Source organism: Prionailurus viverrinus, chromosome B1, assembly GCF_022837055.1.
Source record: "Prionailurus viverrinus isolate Anna chromosome B1, UM_Priviv_1.0, whole genome shotgun sequence".
Classification (NCBI taxonomy): domain Eukaryota; kingdom Metazoa; phylum Chordata; class Mammalia; order Carnivora; family Felidae; genus Prionailurus; species Prionailurus viverrinus.
Genome location: NC_062564.1, coordinates 38,456,092 through 38,481,138, shown reverse-complemented (window position 1 = coordinate 38,481,138; position 25,047 = coordinate 38,456,092). Strand labels below are relative to the sequence as shown.

The 25,047-nt window shown below is 37.5% G+C and overlaps 1 protein-coding gene across 7 annotated transcripts in view; it reads left to right on the top strand.

Moving 5' to 3' along the window:
* The window catches only part of PSD3 (pleckstrin and Sec7 domain containing 3), a 789,820-nt gene that overhangs the window by 673,402 nt on the left and 91,371 nt on the right, over positions 1 to 25,047 (top strand). For 6 of the 7 annotated variants that reach the window (XM_047855372.1, XM_047855373.1, XM_047855375.1 and 3 more), the window contains one exon: positions 2,085 to 2,155. In XM_047855372.1, coding sequence (XP_047711328.1) covers positions 2,085 to 2,155 — 71 coding nt within the window. Of the gene's footprint in view, positions 1 to 2,084; positions 2,271 to 25,047 lie in introns of those variants that run through there. The other variant, XM_047855374.1, reaches the window with a different exon arrangement.

Sequence of the window (25,047 nt, the reverse complement as noted above, 5' to 3'; positions counted from 1 at the left end):
GTGGTCACTTCTGTGTTTCTGTGTGTACTGTTGTCACATCAGCTGTATCAGAATTTGACATCTATTTAACAGTACAGTCAATATTCAGTATATATATGTGTATATATATATATGATATATACACATATAAATTATATATATACTGTATTATATAACATTTATATATAATATACATAATATCTATATATTATATATAGATATGTATAAATGATCTGTGATTCTCTTTATAAAGGAGATAATGGTGTACTGTTTTTGTTCACTTATTTTTGAGTACATACTTTTAAACCTTGCATAGTGGAAACAGATGGGATGGTTTGTTTTTGGTTGTTGTTTTTTGTTTTGTTTTGTTTTGCTTTTTGTTTTTTGTTGTTTTTTTTTTTAATTTCCCCCAGAAACCTGCAGAGCAGATGTTTTGAGTCCTTTTTTGCCAGGTGGATATATCAGTATAGTGCTGGCAGGGGCACCTGTGTTCTGTAGGTGGATATTAACACAGTTGCCAACCCTAAGGATTCTTGAGTCTTCAGTCAAAGGAGATTTAAAGGATTTGCTTGAGAATAATGCACTTCCTAATTTAATCAAGCATCCAAGTTAAAGACAGCCTAAAGGCAGCCAGATAGTTGATAAAGGAGTAAGAATGAGTGACCGTACCTACCTATTTGGATAGACATGTTTAGAAAAATGTCATTCAGGTAATAAAATTTTCCAGTTATATATTTTAATTTTATTAAGATTACGAATGAATAGTAAACTGTATTTGCTAATCTGTGTTTTTGTTTTAGGACATTCTGTAAAAGTATACATTGATTCAATGGAGAAATTGTAGGGATGCCTGGGTGGCTCAGTTGGTTAAGGCTCTGACTTCTGCTCAGGTAGTGATCTCACAGTTCATGAGTTCAAGCCCCATATTGGGCTCTGTGTGCTGACAGCTCAGAGCCTGGGGCCTGTTTCAGATTCTGTGTCTCCCTCTCTCTGCATCTCCCACTGTCTCTCTGTCTTTCAAAAATAAATAAACATTTTAAAAAATAGATGAATTCTACTTTATACTCCAGGAAAATATAAACAAAAGGAATGTAAGGACTTCTTTTTTTTTTTTTTTAAGTTTTCAGGGTTTTTTTTATTTTTATTTTTTTTAACGTTTATTCATTTTTGAGACAGAGAGAGACAGAGCACGAATGGGGGAAGGGTCAGAGAGAGGGAGACACAGAATCTGAAACAGGCTCCAGGCTCTGAGCTGTCAGCACAGAGCCCGACGCGGGGCTCGAACTCACGGACCGCGAGATCATGACCTGAGCTGAAGTCAGACGCCCAACTGACTGAGCCACCCAGGCGCCCCTGTAAGGACTTCTTAAAGAACATTAATTTGGAGATTTTTTATGAGGGTGCCTAATGACTGCCATACACTGTGCCAGGTACTATGAATTATAAAAATGAAGGATACCTGCTCTCAGGTCATTCATAGTCTCCTGAAAGAGACACTTAAAACAAAAATATTATGTTACAGTGTGGCAAGATCTGCAACTGAGGTAATGCAGGTTGCCAAAGTTATAATCCAGTTGGTAGGTATGTGGGAGAAATACCAACAGGAGTCCTTTTATATTCTGAGACTTTAATGATTTCTAGAAACTTTGACAGAGCTATAAATGATCCGGTACATGAGCTTTTAAGCTTTCTCTGGGATTAATATGCACTTGCAAAATGCCTCTTTGCTTTCCCAGTCTTTAAGTCATGTCTACTAGAGTGCAGACTATAGAACCATGCTACCTGGATTCAGATTCCTGCTTCTCCTCTTCCTAGTTGTATGACCATGAGCAGATTACTTCTCTGTGCTTCAGTTTTATAAAAAGACAAGAGTCATAGTACCTATCTCACATTATTATTGTGAGGATTAAATGAAATGGTACATGGAAGACATTTTTGGAAGATTGACTATTACACAGTTACGTTTCAAGAATATTTTAGTTCTTATTATTAATTTTGGAAGCTAATAAACCAAGATCATTGAAATACACCATGTTGATCATTTAACTTCTTCCTAAAGTGCTGTTTTCTGTCAAATAACATTTTCCATTTTTTTCCCTTTCTAGCTCCAAGAGGGAAGCGAGGATGGAAAACATTTTATGCTGTACTAAAAGGAACAGTCCTTTACTTGCAAAAGGTAAACATAAATTAAAAAATGAAGGCCGCAAAATTTTATGAAATGATTTAACAAAATACCTCCAAAATATTCATTTCATACAAAGAGGCTACATCAAACACGCAAAAGATTATTTAATACCTAAATTCTTTTTTTAGATTTTTTTTTGTTTCTGGTTAAAAAATTATTTTAAAAATTATATATATGTGTAATTATGTATCTTACATGAAGTAATTTATGCATAAGGTATTTTATGGTATATATGTTCTATATGTATTTTATAATATATTAAATATATGTAAAATATTCTGTGTTCCATTTGTGTTCAATTATAAATTGTGAATATGGGTTGATAAATCAAGACTGTATGTGGTCTATTCGGGTACAGACCTGTGATAGCACTTGTTCCAATGGTTTTTATACTTATTTATACTATAGTTATATCCTCATATATATCCTTCATTATTGCTATGTAACAGTATATCTTCATTTAGTTATTTATCTCATTTAGATCTCACTTAAATCTAGAAACAATTTTCATTCATATCCTGAAGTATTGGTACTTAACAGTGCAAATATAATCCAAGTTATCTGTGTAAGTTTTTAACCAAACCATTTCCTGTCAGGATCCTTTCTTCTAATCCCAGAATCTGGAAATTTGTTTGGGATCAATTTTATATGTTCTGACCTTTGAAGGGTAATCTCTGGAGTTTCCATCTCCCTAGCTCTCCATGTGTAAATATGGGAAATTTGTGTGTTAACTGGAATGAGGTCCATCACTTCCCAGGACCCAACAGGATTCTAGCTCCAACTGTGAAGGGAAGCTTGGAATTTGGGCTATTAAGAGGCAAGGCAGTAACAATACTGTCCTCATGGTGACTGATAGGAAAAGTTTTATTTATTTTTTTTAATGTTTTTTCACTCTTGAGAGAGACAGAGTGTAAGCAGAAGAAAAGCAGAAAGATACGAGGAGATGCAGAATCCAGGCTCCTAGCTATCAGCACAAAGCCTGACACAGGGCTTGAACTCATAAAACACAAGATCAGGACCTGAGCTGAAGTCGTATGCTTAACCAACTGATCCACCCAGGCACCCCAAAAGTCTTATTTTTTTAATTGTGGTAAAAACATAACATTAGGTCTACCCTTAATTAATTTCTTAATTTATAGAGGCACAATAGATAGTATTAATTATCAACACAATGATGAACAGTAGATCTCTAGAAATTTTACATCTTGCATGATAATACCTGGTGAATAGCAATTCTCCCACAAACCCTCCCCACTCCCCAACTATTGGCAACAACCATTCTACTTTCTGTTTCTTTCTGTAACTTGGGCTATTTCATATAAGTGGAGATAAATAGTATCTGTCCTTCTCTGACTGGCTGATTTCACTTAATGTGATTGAGGTTCATCCATGTTGTAACCCCTGACAGAATTTCCTTCTTTTTTATGGCTAAATAATATTTTGTTTTCTACTTAATTTTCTTTATTCATTCATCCATACACATTTATGTTGTTTCTGCCTCTTGGTCATTGTAAATAATGCTGCAGTAAACATGGAAATGCAGATCTCTCTTTGATATCTGGATTTCAATTCCCAGTGATAAGGATAATGCATAAGTGGGATCACTGGATCATATGGTAGTTCTACTGTTTATTTTCTGAAAAACCTCTATACCATTTTCCATAGTGGCTGAATTATTTTAAATTACCACCTATAGTGCACAGGAGTTCCAATTTCTCCAATGGATGTCAACATTATTTATTCTCTGTTTTTTGTTTTGTTTTATTTTGTTTTTAATAATACCGTTGTAATAGGTGTAAGATGATATATCATTGTGGTTTTGATTTACATTTTCTTGATTAGTGATGTTGAGCATCATTCTGTATACCAGTGTTGTCTTTGGACAAATATTTATTCAATCATTTGCCCAACTTTTTTAAGCCCAATGTGGGGCTTGAACTCAACACCCTGAAATCAAGACCCGAGCTGAGATCAAGATTCAGATGTTGAAACATTTTTTTCCTTTGTATTTCTTTGAATAATTTCAAATTGCTAAATTACTTATCCTTTCTTCTCCTTGCTCAAGTCTGTTGTTTAACCCTTCTAGTGAGGTTTTTAGTTCAGTTATTCTATTATTTATCTCCTAAATTTCTGTTTAGTTCCGTTTCATGTTTTCTCTTTGTTGATATTCTCATTTTGTGCATGTATCATTTTCTTGAGCACATCAAGCATCTTTATGAGGGCTAATTTGAATTTTTTATCAGGTAATTATATACCTCTCATTATTTAGGTTTGATTTCTGGAGGTTTATTTTGATTTTTTGGTCAAGCCATATCTATTTGTTTCTTCATCTGATAACTTTATATTGGGATCTGCACATCTAAAGTCACCTCTCAGTCTTTACAGACTTGCTTTCTTGTAAGGAGAGTCTTACAGACTCCTTACCAATCTGCTTGGCTACAATTCTGGGGGGCCTCTGAAACTTTTTTGGGAGGATACAGCTTCTCTGTGCCTCTGTATACAGTTTCTCAGGTAGATAGTCTTGCATTCTTCTTTTCAAAGGCTTGTAATTTTTGCTCTCTGGTGTCTATTTATAGCACTGCAAGTGCTGGTTCTACAGAAGCAAGCCACTCAACTCTCTTCTAATGAGTGGCAGCTAGGCATCCAGAGCATGCCAGTCCCTATCAGTGCCCGAAGTCAGGCAAGATAGATACCAGTTCCCTTGGGCAGCCCTCTGTATCTCCCTCCTGAGAGAGAAGGCTTAGATTGTGCACCTTTCTCCCAATTTTACTAAGCCATGCTGGCTGCAGCAAGCTACCCACCACTTTCCTTTAGTTTCAGCAGCCTTCAGGTATCCAATCTATGCTGATTCACTCATAATTCTGAGTGAGGCAAATCAGAAACCATTCCTTCAGCAGCCTTCCAGAAAGCCAGAACATTAGAGGTATAATGAGCAGGGGAAGGGCAGAGAGAAAGGGAGAGGGAGAATCCCAAGCAGGCTCTGTGCAGACCCCGATGTAGACTCGAACTCACAAAACCTTGAGATCATGACCTGAGCCGAAACCAAGAGTTGGACGCTTAACCCACTGAGCCACCCAGGCACCCCGTGGGGTCAGGGTATTTTCTTGCAGTGCTGACCTATGGTAGTTTCAGGGAAGGACTGATGCAGGTAAAATGAAATTGTTCTTCTTTCCCATTTTAATGTGGTTCTTCTTGGCTTTTTGCTGTCCTAGAGTACCACAACCTCTTAACTGCATTCTAACATTTTTACAAAGGCATTTTGATGCATGTATCATGGTTAAATTGTGTTTTTGTGGGGGAACAAGAACTGAGACTTTTTATTTTGCCATCTTGCTGATATCTGCTTTTTTTAAAATCTGATTTTGGGCTATGATATGGTTTTGGTATCTTTTCTTTTTACTTCAGTTATTATTATAGCATTCCTAAGTGAAATTTTTTTTAGAAGTGTATTTTCAGCCGATTTTTATTTATGAATAATGGTGTGTGTGTGTGTGTGTGTGTGTATCTGTGTGTGTCTGTGTGTTTGTACACATATGTGTGCCTATCTGTTTGTACACATATGTGTGCCTATCTGTTTGTACACATATGTGTGCACATATCTGTTTATTTCCTGAAGATAGATTCCTAGTAGTGTCATGGGTCACAGGGTCAGGATAGGAACTGCTTAAAATTATTGAGGCATAATTCTAAATTACTTCTGAAGAGGCTGAACCAACATTCATTCCCAACAGGTGTTCATTTCAATACTGTTTCATCATAACCTCTCCTCCCCACATTAATTGTTGATATTTGGATATTTGAAGAGAAAGTTCTCATTCATTTTGAACTTTCTGTTTTTAAGGTACAAACACATGCCCTTATATATTTTATACTCTTCCATGGCTGCCTTTCCATGTGTGTATTTCTCTGGGAAAGAATCCTTCCCCTTGATATAACATCTACAATACCAAATCAGATAGCATCCCTTGTATGATGGTACCCACACGTGTACCACTGAGATAATAAAATGGCTTTGGAATGGCGATATCACTACTGGGTAGAAATATATTTGATTTATTTTTATTTAATATTTCAAACGAATAAAATGCTCTATATTATTAAATTGAATGAATTATTTAATTTAAAAACCACCCTTCCTTAGGAGTCTACCCAGATGACTATGTAAAAGGACTTGGAGTGCACTATATTATATCCTATACCAACATTTTGTGTATTACCAGAGCAGCTTTGTAAGGAACACTTTTATAATTCTCTTGTGTTCTGTTATTTATTTGAGCTTTTTTTTCAGATGTCTTCATGCGGAAGGACCATATCTGACACAAACTCTTTTGCTTTCTTCCTTTTGTAATAGATTATGTAAGGAATATTAGAGCATGGCATGCTTCATCTTAGCACGGAGTTCTCTTTGTGGGCAAATTACCTTTGCAGAAAGAGTTGTGTGTGAAACACAAAGATTACAAAGAATTTGCAGCATCTTCTAAAATTTACACATTACTTTGAGGGACAAAACAAGAGAAATGAAGACTGTTGTTATTAGATTATCTATGCTCTTACATGGTCAGATATCTTGTATTGTCTTTATTTCCCTATGGAGCCAGTACAGCTTGTAATTTATAAGTCAACTGCTTTGGCCTTTGCCAAAGCAGCATGTGTGTTCATGCTGAGCCCGCATCAGTCCTTTCAGCTAGCTTTATCTTCGCAAGAAACAACCCTTTGAAATTAAATTTTACATAGCACAGCTGTTGCCTGGGCAGAAATCCTATTCTTTGGCTTACTTTTTCATTTTCTCTAAAATCTCTGTAAAAGGCATGGCTGTCTTTGGTAAGTCCATTTCATTGAATACAGAGCCACAGGATTTCCACCCACTCCACCTCAGAGTGAACTTGGGAAGAGAGAGAAATACTCTTGCATTCAACATTTGATAGAGTCGATGCAAAGAGAGATGCCATTTCCAAGTTACCAGCTTTTCCTGTCTTGTTACCCCTTCCTCAGATTGCATTGAGTTGGACTCATCCAGATATTGAAGAAAATGGGCTAAATATTGACAAGGGAATAACTTTATGAACTTTGAATCTTTAGCATCAGTTTGTATTATATCTCCAAAATTAGATTGCCAACCATACTTTTTTTTTCATTCCTTTTCACCCCATATAAATTTCTCAGTATCAAAGATTCCTGTCCAAAGACTTCCAGTAACTCTTCCATACTGAGCCCCTTCCATTTTTCTCAGGTGGGCAGATGCTCCATCACTGCTCCCCACCACATCATGACTTCCAATATCTTGGCTCCTAAAGAGGTAGAGGGGAGAGATAGTATTGCCTAAGACAGAAGGACACAGGCCTCTACTCCCTTGATTAAATGAGTCAAGTAAGTCTTCTAAAGAAATCATAATGGCTGGCAACTCACACCTTTAAAGCCCAATTTTCCTTTATTATAAACATATACACACCACACACATACACAAAAACCTCTCTCCCAATCTAAATAATCTATTTAGGGGCTCATTTCATTATCAAATGCTCATCATTTATGTTTAAGCCTTTCATCAAGACTTCCAAACTATGAAATAGCATAATGATTTTTACCTATACAGAAAGTTCAGTTAGTATTTCTTCATTAATAGTGAAGAATAGTAGGGGCTCCTGGGTGGCTCAGTCGGTTGAGTGTCCAACTTCGGTTCAGGTCATGATCTCGCGGTTTACAGGTTTGGGCCCCACATCAGGCTCTGTGCTGACAGCTGGGAGCCTGGAGCCTGCTTCAGATTCTGTGTGTCTCTCTTTCTCTGCCCCTCCCCCACTGGCACTCTGCCCTCTGTCTCTTTCTCCAAAATAAATAAACATTTAAAAAAAAATTTTTTTAAAGAGTGAAGAATAGTAAGAAAAACCAATAAATAAATAAATAAATAAATAAATAAATAAATAAATAAGTAAGTCATTAGAGGCATAGCTTAAATTATACCGGGAAAGAGCTCTGAATCCTCTCAGTCTCTATTCACTCAGCCTCCTTCCCTGCTTCCATCCTGGCCAAAGAGGCTTATCCCAAAGGTTTTCAGGGATTCCTATAAGAAATTGAAGTTTATAACCCTACCTGTTTGTTTATAACCCTCTCTCTTGCATGACTATTCCTGTATTTAAAAAATACACGTATATCCTTACAGAACACTGCTTTTTATTTAATATATAAGAGGATAGTCATTTCTAGATCTGAGCATCACACATCACAGAGGTAGGAAATGGGTTGGCAAACTTACTAAGCCAGCTTACTTCAGTGATCATTCAGCCAGAAATGACTGGTTTGTTAATATAATTTTTAGTATACTTTTATATCTGAGCTTTACAACCTCATAGGAAGATATTGTTCCCATTTAAAAAAATTTTTTTTAAGTTTATTTATTTTTGAGAGAGAGAGTGAGCACGTGAGTGGGGGAGGGGCAGAGAGAGAGAGAGAGAGAGAGAGAGAGAGAGAATATCCCAAGCAAGTTCCATGCTGACAGCATCGAACCCAGTGTGGGGCTTGATCTCACAAACTGATCATGACCTGAGCCAAAATCAAGAGTCGGACTCTGAACCGACTGAACCACCCAGGCACCTACCCGCCCCCCCATTTTTTAAATTAAGAAGCTGAGACTCAGAGGTGGCTTAACTTCGTTAGAATCATGAAGGTGGTAGTAGCTACACTAGTATTCTTTCCATTAAATATTATGGGATAAACACTAAAGCCCTATTGTGTGACTTTTTAAATTACTAGACATTTAAACCAAGCAGTTTTGTAGAGGTTTTCCCTAACTTGTACATACTCAACCAGATTCAGCTTACTTTTGGCTAATACATAGCAAGTGTGCAATAGCTTATATTCTTTCCCTTTAACCTCCTTCTTTGGTAAGAACTAATAATGATTACCTTCTCTTATTGTGCTCTCCTGACTAGAGCTGCTGTTTTATTGAAATATGAGACTATCATCATCTTCCATAATTAGATTAACTAATGTCTTGAGATTTTCTAACATGGACCCATTTTCAATTATTCTTCCTTATTGTTTTTGTAAAACATGAAAATGTCAACATTCCAACCACTTCACAATTCCCAGATGGTGGCGCTTGGGCTCATTCCGTTAAGTGACTGACTTCGGCTCAGGTCATGATCTTGCAGTTCATGAGTTTGAGCCCCACATGAGGCTCTGTGCTGGCAGCTCAGATCCTGGAGCCTGCTTCAGATTCTCGCTCTCTCTTTCTTTCTTTCTCTCTTTCTCTCTCTCTCTCTCTCATACTCTCTCTCTCTCTCTCTGTCAAAAATAAATAAAACATTAAAAAAAATTTTTTTAAATAAAAGTGACCCAGGCATCCTTTATCAGCTGAATTTTGGCTAAGAAAGTAGCATTGTGATAGAGGGCCATAATAGGAAGAAAATCAATAATAAATACATCTATTAGGTTAGAACTATGCCAATATTTCAAAATGCTATACACTGGAGATATGATTGTGAGCAAGATGTAGTCCCTAAAGAAACTTACACTCTGTCTGAAGAGATCAAAACAAAACAAACAAAAAAATCCACCAAACTATCTGAATGCAATTTGCTATATGCTATAGAAAGTATTGTATGGAAACACTTAAAAGAGCCTCAGGAAGAGAAAAGAAGCTTGTGGAAAAATTCATGACAGGGAAAAACGTGTGCAGATGCTCAGATGTGAGACACCACAACACATTTGAGGAGCTACAGGTTCAGTGGAGTATAAAGGGGTATCCAAGGCAGATTAGGAAGAGCCTTGAAGATTATGTTTCAAAGTTCAGATTTTATCGTAGGGCAGTGTGACACCATCAAAAGGTGTGAATGGGATGTGACAGGATCAGATGTATATTTTAGAAAGATCAGTCTCACTGTAGGATGGAGAGTGGACTGGAGTCACATTCAATCAGAGACATAAAGACCAGATTAGCTTGAACTATAATAGGAATAACAGAAAGGGAGAGACATGCTCTAACTAGAGAATTCAGTTTGTGGTGTTGAATATAAAGTGTCTTTGGAATAATAAATAGATGTGTCCAACAAACAACTGTGGATATTCAGATCTGGAACTGAGGAGGGAGCCTGGAAATACAGATCTGTAGAGCCATCAAAAAAAAGTTAATGATTTCAGCCATTGGAATAGGTGATGTCACTCAGAGTAGAGTGAGACGAAGATGAAGGATAGAATGAGTGGAACAAAGCTTATATGTTCTCTCAGAATAATGATGGTGAAAGAGCCTGAGGAACCTGTACCGTGTGACCAGAGATAGCTGAGAACAAAATAGAGAGACAGATAAGATGCTACAGATGCCAAGAGATGGTAAGAGTGTTCTGTGTTGTAAGAAGGTTAAGTAAGCTAGGGATTGGAAAGTGTCCTTTGAATTCACTAACAAGGAAATTACTGATGAAGCAGTTTCAGTAGAGTGGTAGGTATGGTAGCCAAACTCAACTGAGAGTTAAAGACATATAGGCAGAAGAGTATATAGACAACTACTTTGAAGAGAGTTGACTTGTAGTTTCCACTTAGATATTCCTTCCACTCCCCCTTTTCTGATACTCCTTTTCTGTGACTTTTGCCAATAAAATATCCCCAGTTTCTAACTCATTTCTACTGAATCTTTCTTTTCTTTCCTGTTCCTGATTTCTCTCTAAAGTAAGATAAGTCTTTTGTTTTCTTCTTTTCCCCTAGACAGTTTCTGGCATTATTCAGAGTTCTTGCTTTGCTTCTCTGGGTTACATACAGCCTTCATGACCACCTCATTTCCCTTTCTGGCCCCCTTGCTTAATGTTACCTAGTCACATTTGCCTCTAACAAAAAGCAAATCCACAGAGTATCACAATAGTAATGTCAGAACCGTTTATCAAATATCATATTGGGAGCTATGTAAGAAATAAACATGGTGTCTAACCTCTAAAAAAGCTTAAGTTTACAATGTAGATAGATGAGACCAGTCCAGTGCAATGAGTGGCCAGTGACATGAAATAAACCCAGTGAATAGTTGGAAAAAATAGAGTAAATGGAATTAAGTTTGGTGAATAATTGACTCCAGTTTGTAGAACTCTCTAAAGTATACCAAAATAAGGCATTTATTTTATTTTAAAAAATTTTAAGCTTATTTATTTCTTTTGAGAGAGGGAGAGAGAGAGAGCAAATGGGGGAGGGTCAGAGAAAGGCAGGGAAAGAATACAAACAGGCTCCACACTGTCAGTTCAGAGCCTGACGTGGGGCTCAAACTCATGAACTATGAGATCATGACCTGAGCTGAAATCAAGAGTCAGGTGCTTAACCTACTGAGCCACCCAGACACCCCAAAATAGGGCATTTATGATAGACTTGTTTTGTCTGGCTTCCAACTGAGTAAGAATAATCCTACCCTTGTTTGGTTCTCATGCTTACAGTATCCCTGAGCCCAGACAACTTATGCCTAAGAAATTGTATAATCTATTAATTATTATTATTATTGGAATATAAAATGTCCATTACAGAGGAGTCTAATATTACCACTTTAATGTAACACAGTTTATATTTACTTCAAAATTTTTAAATTGTTGTGAATTGATGATAAAATGATTAAATTCTTACTGGTCTTTATGATCCATCATTGTTGATATTCAGCTATTAACTTTACGTCCATTTGTTAACTGAGAGTGAGTCATCTGCTATCTAAATGCTTAGAGAAGCCTTTGTTACCACTTCAAAAGTTCTCTGTTGGTTTCTATCATTGGCTTTGTGTCTGGCCCACCTAGTCTGTGCCTTTTTCTTGAAAGTATTTTTTTGGTAAGCTTTATGACAGTATTTCTATTACAGGTCTGGTTGTGGCAAAACTAAACTGTGTTACCCAAAATAAATTGTCAGGTTATGGATGGAATGGTTAAGAGAAATAGGTGTCAGTTGCTGGATAGTGCATGGCACTAAATTACTTGATTACTGCATTCCCTAGACCAGGCTCTTAAGAATCTTCTAATGTCTTTTATCTCAAGGGTCTAGAATATAACTATTCAAACCTGTATATATTTGTCTTTACCAGGTCTTTCAAAGGTGAAAAGTCAGTTTGTTATCTAAAAATTTAGTTTGCTGTCACATATCATAGGAACTCTCTGTCCTTGTGTTCTCTTCATTCCTTGGATTACTTGGAAAAGAGATTTTTCCAACTGCCTATAATGTTTTTTTTTAATCTGATTTAAGAAAAGAGTTGTGTTTTTGTTTTTGTTTTTGTTTTTGTTTTTTTGCAGTGTTTGAAGTATAGATGGCATCAGGAGTGAGCTGGAACCAGGCATAAGAAAGACATTAATGATTTGAGTCCTCTCAGACTGTGATGATGGTGGCCAGTCTGGGCCTGATATGCCAAATACCATAATGCCAGGAACCAGCTAGTCCCTGAGAACACAAAGCTTTCCTGTATGATCAGGGCATTTTTATTTCTTTTTGTGAAACTGCTGGCCCTATGCCCTTTCACACTTTGAAAAGTCTGTGTGGAATTCTCTCATTCTCTAAAACAAAGGAAAATGCATAAGAAAAAAGTTAAGGAGGCTTTGAAGCCCAGTGTTCCCTCGGGAGAATGATGATAACATCCAAGTTTTCACTAGTCATAATTTAGATGAATGATGTACGTAGTCCAGCAGAGAAATGTCATCATTATATAAGAGATATTTTGGAAATAATCACAATTTTAAAAAAGTATAAATTTATAAAAAGACATTATAGCAAGAAAACACACCTGGTCTGTGGAGTTTAAGACATATAGGCTGTGCTCTGAGGATTTGTTTAAAAACGTAATTCCCCTTTAGATGCCTAGCAAATAGAAGCTACTTTATTTCCGAAGAACATTTTTGTTCCCACATGAAGAGATGATGCAGTGCTTTGTGCTTTCTTCCAAGTTATTCAAGTTGAGATAGGTCCAGAACTCAGACCTCATTCCCTGTTTGCTACTCAGATCTCTAGGAAGTGCTTCTCTCTCCGTCTTCCTCCCTCTCACCTTCTCTCCCTTTCTTCCTTTCACTAAGTATTATACCCTCATCAATCATGTGAGAGTTGTAAACGGACACATATAAATTAGACACTAACCTGATCTCACAGGGTTCTGAACTGAGTGATGATAGGGTGGATGATGGACAGACACATCAGTGTGGTCACATCATAACAAGTGCAGACTTTCACAGAATGTTAATGTGGCCTAAAACTGATAGGAAATTAGAAAACCACCTTCTACCCATAAAAATTGATTGTTGTATTAGAAATATAGAAGAAGTATGGAAGGGTGCTTGAGATTTTTTTTCTGCTTAAAAACTTGAAGACTTCTTAAATCTTTTCATATATCGAGTCAAGGAATCCTATTGTTTTTTTCAAAGGGTTGTTGATGATTTTCTGCTCTAACTCTTCCAGTTCAGTTGTTGAATCATTAAAAAGATCATCCTAAATTCCTAGTTCAGTCACAGATTCATCCTAGAAAGTTTCCTGGGCTTCATGGAAGTCTAAGGCCTTAATGAGAAAGCATTTCAAGTACTTCATTTCCTCTAGTGTCTGTAAAGTGCTCCTTCTCCATGGAGACTAAGGAGGGTTACAATGCAAAGTGTTTCAGTACTAACAAAGTTCTCCTACTGCAGACCCATACCTCCACATTATTGCAGCATGTGATACAAACATTTTGAATCCTTGGCCTTAACTTGTTTATTTTCTCTTAATTCTCTTTAGTACTATAATATAGTACATATTTTTCTAATTCTAAAATTGCTTACCTGAGAAAATTAGATGAAAAGATTCTTCAGTATTCTTCAATTTTAAAATTCTGCAAATAACTGGGGCGCCTGGGTGGCGCAGTCGGTTAAGTGTCCGACTTCAGCCAGGTCACGATCTCGCGGTCCGTGAGTTTGAGCCCCGCATCAGGCTCTGGGCTGATGGCTCAGAGCCTGGAGCCTGTTTCCGATTCTGTGTCTCCCTCTCTCTCTGCCCCTCCCCCGTTCATGCTCTGTCTCTCTCTGTCCCAAAAATAAATAAACGTTGGAAAAAAAAAATTAAAAAAAAAATTCTGCAAATAACTGATTTTCAAATGTATAATTAGTTGAGTTATGGGCTTTGATTTGCTCTTACTCCTCACTTACACATTTATAGAAATATAGCACTTTATATGCTCCCTGGCAGAAGAAAAAAACTGATTTTTAGAAATCTGTCTAACCAGAAACACTTAGAATTGAAAAAAAGAAAAAAAGATAGTCACCAAGTTATAAAAAACACTTTTAATGCCTTTTTAGAAATCAAGGATTAATAGACTATGTAGGATCCAATTTAATAACTTTTTTATTAATATCAACATAGTTTCAAACAAGAATTTCTTCTCAGTTCTCCAATCTATATTCTCTCATGGGAAATCAAGACCATTTCAACTTTGCTTTAAATTTTTTAATTAAGTTTATCAGTTTTACCTATTTAATAAGACATGAAGTAATAATATTTTGAAAACTGGGTGCTCGCTTCGGCAGCACATACACTAAAATTGGAACGAAAACTGGAATCCAAGCATCTTTTTAATTGATGTTGACGAATTTCTGTTGAGGTTTGGTCACTTTCCAAGTTGAATTTTTTATTTATCTGAGAGTACAAGTTTTCAGACTGATCCCAATTATTTGTACATATGTAGATGATTTCTGTATTAGTGTGTTACGATTCAACTTTACAAGATGTTGAATTAACAAGCTTCTTAGGGGAAAAAAAAGAAAGCTTTTTATTCTATACTTTAAATGAATTTAAAATAAATAGCATTGTAAAATCAAATTATTGGTGTTTATTAGGGTAGTAGACTATTCTAGTGAATCATACTAGATGAAAAGATGTAGATTGCAAGTGAACACAGGGGAGAGTAACATGTTTTTAGGCATCACTGTCACCTCTCATTTGTTTGAAAAAATTAATAGCAGTTAGATGTAATGTAGCGTTTTCTTTTCTTACAGAAAATTGTATTGTATTTAGTTTGCTGTTTCATATTTAGTTTGCCCAGCAGTGTTAGGTTTGAAATGGTTTGGTGATAATTTATCCCTTATTTCTTCCCTCCCAGTTCCACCATTTAAAACACCGTCTTCTTCTTTAAGTAGTGAAAAATAAAGATGTCAGAACAAACTCTGTAGGATGAAAACATTTCTTTTTATCCAATCGTCAGTCCTAGTGCTTCCAGTCTCACTCTGAAGTTTGTTCATTTTTTATGGACTTGGAGCTTCAATTTCTAGTAGGAGCTCATAATGCCAAAAAAAAAAATTGTTTTTATTTGCCTTTTTTAAAAATTGAAGTGTAGTTGATATACAATATTTTATTAGTTTCAGGTGTAAAACAGTGATTCAACATTTGTATACATTAGGAAACTGATCACAAATGTAAATCTGCTACCTTCTATGACCATTCAAAATTGTTACAATATTATTGGAGTATCTGGGTGGCTTAGTCAGTTAAGTGTCAGCTCAGGTCATGATCTCACAGTTCGTGGGTTCAAGCCCTGTGCCGGGCTCTGTGCTGACAGCTCAGAGCCTGGAGCCTGCTTCAGATTCTGTCTCTCCCTCTCTCCCCCCACCCCACTTACTGTATGTCACTCTTTCTCAAAAATAAACATTACAGGGGCGCCTGGGTGGCGCAGTCGGTTAAGCGTCCGACTTCAGCCAGGTCACGATCTCGCGGTCCGTGAGTTCGAGCCCCGCGTCGGGCTCTGGGCTGATGGCTCGGAGCCTGGAGCCTGTTTCCGATTCTGTGTCTCCCTCTCTCTCTGCCCCTCCCCCGTTCATGCTCTGTCTCTCTCTGTCCCAAAAATAAATAAACGTTGAAAAAAAAAATAAACATTACAAAAAAAGTTTTAAGTTGTTACAACATTATTATGCACTGTATTCCCTATGCCATACATTGTATCTGCCTGTCTTATTTATTTTTTAACCAGAAGTATGTACCTTTTGATCCCATTCCCCTGTTTTGCCCATCCCTCCAAGCCCCTCTACTCTGGCAACCACCAGATTGTTATCTGTATCTATGAGTCTCTTTCTGTTTTGTTTTGTTTGTTCATTTCTTTTGTTATTTAGATTCCACACATAAGTGAAATCATATGCTATTTGTATTTCTCTGTCTGATTTAACTTGACTTAGCACATTACCCTCTGGGTCCATACATGTTGTTGCACATGGCAAGATTTCACTCTTTTGTGTGTCCTGAGTAATATTACGTTGTATATATGTATATACACATACACACAAACACACACCCATCCCCCACATCCTCTTTATCCATTTATCAATGAGCAGTCACATTGCTTTCATACCTTGGCTATATTAAAAAGTGTTGCAGCGAAAATGCATATATCTTTTTAATTAGTGTTTTTGTTTTCTGTGGATAAATACCCAGAAGTAGAATTGCTAGGTTTGTAGTTCTATTTTTAATTTTTTTTTCAACGTTTATTTATTTTTGGGACAGAGAGAGACAGAGCATGAACGGGGGAGGGGCAGAGAGAGAGGGAGACACAGAATCGGAAACAGGCTCCAGGCTCTGAGCCATCAGCCCAGAGCCTGACGCGGGGCTCGAACTCACGGATCGCGAGATCGTGACCTGGCTGAAGTCGGACGCTTAACCGACTGCGCCACCCAGGCGCCCCTATTTTTAATTTTTTGAGGACCTTCCATACTGTTTTCTGTAGTGATGTCCCCTTTTTTCATTCCCACCCACAGGGCATGAGGGTTCCCTTTTATCTGCACCCTTGAAATGATTGCTGTTTCTTGTCTTTTTGATAATAGCCATTCTGACAAGGGTGAGGTGATATCTGATTGTTATTTTGTTTAGGATTTCCTTGATAATTAGTGATGTTGAACTTTTTTTTTTAATGTGTATGTTAGCCATCAATATGTCTTCTTTGGAGAAATGTATATTCAGGTCCTCTGCCCAATTTTTTGTTGGATTGTTTGTTTCTCTAATACTGAGTTATTTGAATTCTTTATGTAGTTTGGATAATAACCATTTATCAGTTATCTCACTTGCAAATATCTTCTCCCATTCAGTATGTTGCCTTTTTTTTTTTATCATTCACTTCACTGTGCAAAAATTTTTTAGTTTGATATAGTCCCATTTGTTTATTTTTGCTTTTGTTGCCCTTGCCTGAAGAGACAGATCCAAAAATATATTGCTAAGACCAGTATCCAAGAGCTTACTGTCTGTATTTTCTTTTGGAGTTTGATGATTTCTGGCCCTACATTTAAGACTTTAATCCATTTTGAGTTTTTTATATATTGTGTAACAAAGTAGTCCAGTTTCATTTTTTACACATTGCTGTTCGCTTTTCCCAATACCTATTATTAAACACACTGTCTTTTCTCCCATTGTATATTCTTGTCTCTTTTGTGAGAGATTAACTGAACATACAAGTGTGGGTTTATTTCTGTATTCTGTTTCATTTGTCTTTGTGTCTGTTTTTGTGCTCATACCATGCTGTTTTGATTACTACAACTTTGTAGTATAGTTAGAAGCCAGGAAGCATATTACTTTCAATTTTGTTCTTCTCAAGATTGCTTTGATTATTTGGAGTCTTTTGTGAGTCCATACAAATTTTAAGAAGCTTGTTCTAGTTCTGTGAAAATTGACACTGTATTTTGCATTGCATTGGATCTATAGATGGTTTGGGGGTAGTGGGTAGTATGGGCATTTTAACAATAGTCTTTCAATCTATAAGAATAGAATGAATATCTTTTCATTTGCTTGTGTCATCTTCAGTTTCTTTTCTTTTCTTTTCTTTTTTTTTTTTTGAGAGAGAGAGAGTAAAAATGAACAAGGGGCAGAGGGGGGGGGGGAGAGAAAGAGAAGTGGGACTCACCCGAAGCAGGGGTGTGTTTTTATCTGAAGCAATGCTTGTGCCCACCTGAAGCAGGGCTCTATCTTATGAACTGTGAGATCGTTACCTGAGCCGAAGTCAGATGCTTAATACCTGGGCCACCCAGGTGCGTGTCTTCATTTTGTTTTTTTATCAGTGTCTTAAGATGTTTAGCATACAGGCCTTTAACCTCATTGGTTAAATTTATTCCTAGGTATCTTATTATTTTGGAGCAACTGTAAATGGGATTGTTTTCTTAATTTCTCTTTCTGTAAGTTCATTATTAGTGTAGGGAAATACACCAGATTTATGCATATTAATTATGTATCCTACAACTTTACCAAATTTATTTTTTTTCTTCTTTAAATTTTAGTTCACATACAGTGCAGTATTGGAGTAGGAAAGGAATTCAGTAATTCATCACTTACATACAATACACAGTGTTCATCACAAGTGCCCTCCTTAATACCCAAAATCCATTTAGCCCATCTCCCACTCATCTCCATCGATCAACCCTTCATTTTTCCTCTTTCGTTAAGAGTTTCTTGTGGTTCCCTCTCTTCTCCTTTTTCCCCCTTTCTCATATGTTCATCTGTTTTGATTCTTAAATTCCACATATGAGTAAAATCATAAGTATTTGTCTTTTATTGACTTATTTCGCTTAGCATAATACATTCTAGCTGCATCTGTGTCATTGCAAATGGCAAGATTTCATTTTGGTACCAATTGATTTTGATAGAATTGCAAATGATATTAATTCCTTGATTTCTTTTTCTGCTAGTTTGTTATTGGTGTATAAAAATGCAACAGATTTCTACATGTTGATTTTATATCCTGTGACTACTGAATTTGTGTATTAGTTCTATCAATTTTTGGTACAGTCTTTTGAGTTTTCTACATAGAGTATCATGTCATCTGCAAATAGTGAAAGTTTGACTCCTTCCTTACTGTTTTGTATGCCTTTTATTTCTTTTTGTTGTCTGATTGCTGAGACTAAGACTTCCAGTGTATATTAAATAGTAATGGTGAGAGTGGGCATCCTTGTCTTGTTCCTGACCATAGGGAAAAGACTCAGTTTTTCCCCATTGAGGATGACATTAGCTGTGGGTCTTTCATATGTGGCCTTTATGATATTGAGGTATGTTCAATCTATTCTTACTTTGTTCAGGGTTATTATCAAGAATGGATACTGAAGTTTATCAAATCCTTTCTCTGCATATATTGGCAGGATCATATGGTTGTTATTCCTTCTTTTATTAATGTGGTACATCATTTTGATTGATTTGCAAATGTTGAACCAGCTCCGCAGCCCAGGAATAAATCCCACTTAATCATGGTGAATAATTCTTTTAATGTACTGTTGAATTCAGTTTGCTTATAATTGCATCCAGGTTCATCAGGGATATTGCCCTATAATTCTCCTTTTGAGTGGGGTCTTTTGGAATCAAGGTAATGATGGCTTTGTAGAGTGAGTTTGTAAGCTTTCCTTTTATTTCTATTTTTTGTAACAATTTGAGAGGAATGGGTATTAACTCTACTTTACATCTCTGCTAGAATTTTCCTCGGAAGCTGTTGGGCACTGGACTCTTGTTTCTTGGGGAATTTTTAATAAATGATCCAATTTCTTTGCTGGTTAAGGGTCTGTTTAAATTTTATATTTCTTCCATGGGGCGCCTGGGTGGCGCAGTCGGTTAAGCGTCCGACTTCAACCAGGTCATGATCTCGTGGTCCGTGAGTTCGAGCCCCGCGTCAGGCTCTGGGCTGATGGCTCAGAGCCTGGAGCCTGTTTCCGATTCTGTGTCTCCCTCTCTCTGCCCCTCCCCCGTTCATGCTCTGTCTCTCTCTGTCCCAAAAATAAATAAACGTTGAAAAAAAAATTTTTTTTTAAATTTTATATTTCTTCCTGTTTCAGTTTTAGTAGTTGTAAATTTCTGGGATTTTTGTCCATTTCTTCTGGATTGCCCTATTTGTAGGCATATAATTCTTCACAGTATTCTCTTGTAATTGTATTTCTGTGGTATTAGTTGTGATCTCTCTCCTCTTTCATTCATGATTTTATCTATTTGGGGCCACTCCCCTTTCTTTTTGATAAGTCTGGCTAGGGGGTTATCAGTTTTGTTTATTGTTTCAAAGAACCAACTCTTAGTTTCATTGATCTGTTCTACTAGTTTTTTGATGTTTCTATACCATTTATTTCTCTAATCTTTATTATTTCCCTTCTGCTGGATTTAGGCTTTACTTGCTTTTCCTTTTCTAGCTCCATTACGTGTGGGTTAGACTGGGTATTTGGGAGCTTTCTTGATTCTTAAGATAGGTTTTAATTGCAATATACTTTCCTCTTATGACTGCCTTTGCTGCATCCCAAAGGGTTTGGACTGTCATGATTTCATTTTCATTTGCTTCCTTGTATTTTTTTTACTTCTTCTTTAAATTCTAATTAACCCATTATACTTTAGTAGGATATCCTTTAATCTACATGTATTTGAAGGCTTTCCAAATATTTTCTTGTGGTTGACTTCAAGTTTCATAGTGTTGTGATCCACAAATTTGCATGGTATGATCTCAATCTTTCTTGTACTTGTAGAGGGCTGATTTGTGACCCAGTATGTGATCCATTCTGGAGGATGTTCCATGTGCACTCGAGAAGAATGTGTATTCTGCTGCTTTAGGATGAAATGATCTGAATATATCATTAACTCCATCCAGTCTAGTGTGACATTGAAAGTATTTGTTTCCTTGTTGATTTTCTGTTTAGATGATCTGTCCTTGCTATATTTGGGGTGTTAAAATCCCCTACTATTACTGTAATACTATCAATGAGAGTCTTTATGTTTGTTATTCAATGATTTATATATTTAGGTTCCTCCATGTTGGGGGCATAAATATTTACAAAGTGAGATCCTCTTGATGGATAGATCCCTTAATTATGTTATGCCCTTCTTCATTTCTTATTACAGTCTTTGTTTTAAAATCTAGTTTGTTTGATATTAGTATGTCTACCCCGCATTTCTTTTCACATCCATTATCATGATAGATGGTTCTCCATCCCTTCATTTTCAATCTAATTTTTCTTAGCATAATACCCTTTAGTTCCATCCACCTACTTGCAAATGGCAAGATTTCATTCTTTTTGATTGCTGAGTAATACTCCATTGTGTATATATATACCACATCTTCTTTATCCATTCATCCATTGATGGTCATTTGGGCTCTTTCTGTACTTGGGCTATTGTTGATAGTGCTGCTATAAACATTGGGGTGCATGTGCCGCTTCGAAACAGCATACCTGTGTTCCTTGGATAAATATCTAGTAGTGCAATTGCTTGGTTATAGGGTAGTTCTATTTTTAGTTTTTTTGAGGAACCTTCATACTGTTTTCCAAAGTGGCTACACTACTTTGCATTCCCACTAGCAGTGCAAAAGAGATCCTTTCTCCACATCCTCACCAACATCTGTTGTTGACTGAGTTCATTTTAGCCATTCTGATAGGTGTGAGGTGATATCTCATTGTGGTTTTGATTTGTATTTCCCTGATGATGAATGATGTTGAGCACTTTTTCATGTGTTTGTTGGCCATCTGGATGTCTTCTTTAGGGAAGTGTCTGTTCACGTCTTTTGCCCATTTCTTCACTGGATTATTTGTTTTTTTGGGTATTGAGTTTGATAAGTTCTTTATAGATTTTGGATACTAACCCTTTATCTGATATATTGTTTGCAAATATCTTCTCCCATTCTGTTGGTTGCCTTTTAATTTTGCTGATTGTTTCCTTCGCTGTGCAGAAGCTTTTTATTTTGATGAGGTCCCAGTAGTTAATTTTTGCTTTTGTTTCCCTTGCCTCTGGAGACGTGATGAGTAGGAAGTCACTGCAGCCAAGATCAGAGAGGTTTTTTGCCTGCTTTCCCCTCGAGGATTTTGATGGCTCCTTGTCTTACATTTAGGTCTCTCATCCATTTTGAGTTTATTTTTGTGTATGGTGTAGGAAAGTGGACCGGGGTCATTCTTCTGCATGTCGGTGTCCAGTTTTCCCAGCACCACTTGCTGAGCCGACTGTCTTTATTCCATTGGATATTCTTTCCTGCTTTGTCAAAGATTAGTTGGCCATACGTTTGTGGGTCCATTTCTGGATTCTCTAATATGTTCCATTGACCGTGTCTGTTTTTGTGCCACTGCCATGCTGTCTTGATGATTACAGCTTTGTAATACAGCTTGAAGTTCGGGGTTGTGATGCCTCCTGCTTTGGTTTTCTTTTTCAAGATGCTTTGGTTCTTCAGGGTCTTTTCTGATTCCATACATTGTTTGTTCTAGCTCTGTGAAGAATGCTGGTGTTATTTTGATAGGGATTGCATTGCTTTGGGTAGTATTGACATTTGAACAATATTTGTTCTTCCTATCCAGGAGCATGGAATCTTTTTTCCATTTTTTTCTTTCTTCTTCAATTTCTTTCATAAGCTGTATATACTTTTCAGTGTATAGATTTTTCACCTCTTTGGTTAAATCTATTCCTAGGTATTTTATGGGTTTTGGTGCAATTATAAATGGGATCAATTCCTTGATTTCTCTTTCTGTTGCTTCATTATTGGTGCATAGGAATGCAACCTGTGCACTGATTTTATATCCTGCAACTTTGCTGCTTTCACCGATCAGTTCTAGCAGTTTTTTAATGGAATCTTTTGCGTTTTCCATATACAATATCATGTCATCTGCGAAGAGTGAAAGTTTGACTTCCCCCTGGCTGATTTGGATGCCTTTTATTTCTTTGTATTGTCTGATTGCTGAAGCTAGGACTTCCAATACTATGTTAAATAACAGTGACGAGAGTGGACATCCCTGTCTTGTTCCTGACCTTAGGGAGAAAGCTCTCAGTGTTTCCCCATTGAGGATGATATTAGCATTGGGTCTTTCATATATAGCCTTTATGATCTTGAGGTACGATCCTTCTATCCCTACTTTCTTGAGGGTTATTATCAAGGAAGGATGCTATATTTTGTCAAATGCTGTCTCTGCACCTATTGAGAGGATCATGTGTTTCTTGTCCTCTCTTTTATTGATGTGATCAATCATATTGATTGTTTTGCAGATATTGAATTAGCCCTGCATCCCAGGTATAAATCCCCCTTGGTCGTGGTGAATAATTTTTTTAATGTGTTGTTGGAGGCAGTTGGATTATATCTTGTTGAGAATTTTTGCATCCATGTTCATCAGAGAAATTAGTCTATAGTTCTGCTTTTTAGTGGGGCCTCTGTCTGGTTTTGGAATCAAAGTAATGCTGGCTTCATAGAAAGAGTTTGGAGGTTTTCCTTCCATTTCTATTTTTTGGAACAGCTCTTTCAAGAGAATAGGTGTTAACTCTTCCTTAATGTTTGGTAGAATTCCCCTGGAAAACCATCTGACCTGGGAGTCTTGTTTTTTGGGAGCTTTTTGATTACTAATTCTAGATCCTGGGAAGATGGCGGCATAGGGGGACGCTGGGCTCACCGCGCGTCCTGCTGATCACTTAGATTACACCTACACCTGCCTAAATAACCCAGAAAACCGCCAGAAGACTAGCAGAACAGAGTCTCCGGAGCCAAGCACAGATGAGAGGCCCACAGAAGAGGGTAGGAAGGGCGGAGAGGCAGTGCACGCTCCACAGACTGGCGGGAGGGAGCCGGGGCGGAGGGGCGGCCCACGGCCAAGCAGAGCCCCCGAGTCTGGCTTGCAAAAGCGGAGGGGCCGGATGGAGTGTGTTCTGACAGCAAGCGGGACTTGACTACTGGAAGGTTATAAGTTAACAGCTCTGCTCGGAGAATGGGAGGGCTGGTGGACAATGGGAGGGAGAGTTGTTGAGCCCCAGATGACAGAGCGCAGCTTGGTGGGGAACAAAGGCACTCTCCAGTGCCATCTCCCTCGCCCATCCCCCAGCCAAAATCCCAAAGGGAACCGGTTCCTGCCAGGGAACTTGTTTGCACCACGCGAACACCCAATGCCATGCTTCTGCAGATCCATCCTTCCGTGGGGTCTGACTCCCCGTGCCGCAGGGCCCCTCCCAAAGCGGATCTCCAAAGAAAAAGCGAGCTGAGCCTGCCCCTCCCACCCCTGTGCACCTTGCCGATCCACCCCAGCTAATACACCAGATCCCCAGCACCACAAGTCTGGCAGTGTGCAAGTAGCCCAGATGGGCCATGCCACCCCAGAGTGAATCCCGCCCCTAGGAAAGGGGAAGAGAAGGCACACGCCAGTCTGACTGTGGCCCCAGTGGTGGGCTGGGGGCAGACATCAGGTCGGACTGCGGCCCTGCCCACCAACGCAAGTTATTCAAGACAGCACAGGGGAAGTGCCCCGCAGTTCTGCACCACTCCAGGGACTATCCAAAATGACGAAAAGGAAGAATTTCCCTCAGAAAAACATCCAGGAAATAACAACCGCTAATGAACTGATCAAAAACGATTTAAACAATATAACAGAAAGTGAATTTAGAATAATAGTCATAAAATTAATCGCTGGGCTTGAAAACAGTATAAAGGACAGCAGAGAATCTATTGCTACAGAGATCAAGGGACTAAGGAACAGCCAGGAGGAGCTAATAAATGCTATCAATGAGCTGCAAAATAAAATGGAGACAACCACGGCTTGGATTGAAGAGGCAGAGGATAGAATAGGTGAACTAGAAGATAAAATTATGGAAAAAGAAGAAGCTGGGAAAAAGATAAAAAAAATCCAGGAGTATGAGGGGAAAATTAGAGAACTAAGTGATGCACTAAAGAGAAATAATCAACACATAATTGTTATTCCAGAGAGGGAAGAGAGAGGGAAAGGTGCTGAAGGTATACTTGAAGAAATAATAACTGAGAACTTCCTGGATCTGGGGAAGAAAAAAGGCATTGAAATCCAAGAGGCACAGAGAACTCCCTTCAGACGTAACTTGAATCGATCTTCTGCACGACATATCATAGTGAAACTCACAAAATACAAGGATAAAGAGAAAATTCTGAAAGCAGCTAGAGATAAACGTGCTGTAACATATAAAGGGAGACCTATAAGACTCGTGACTGATCTCTTTACTGAAACTTGGCA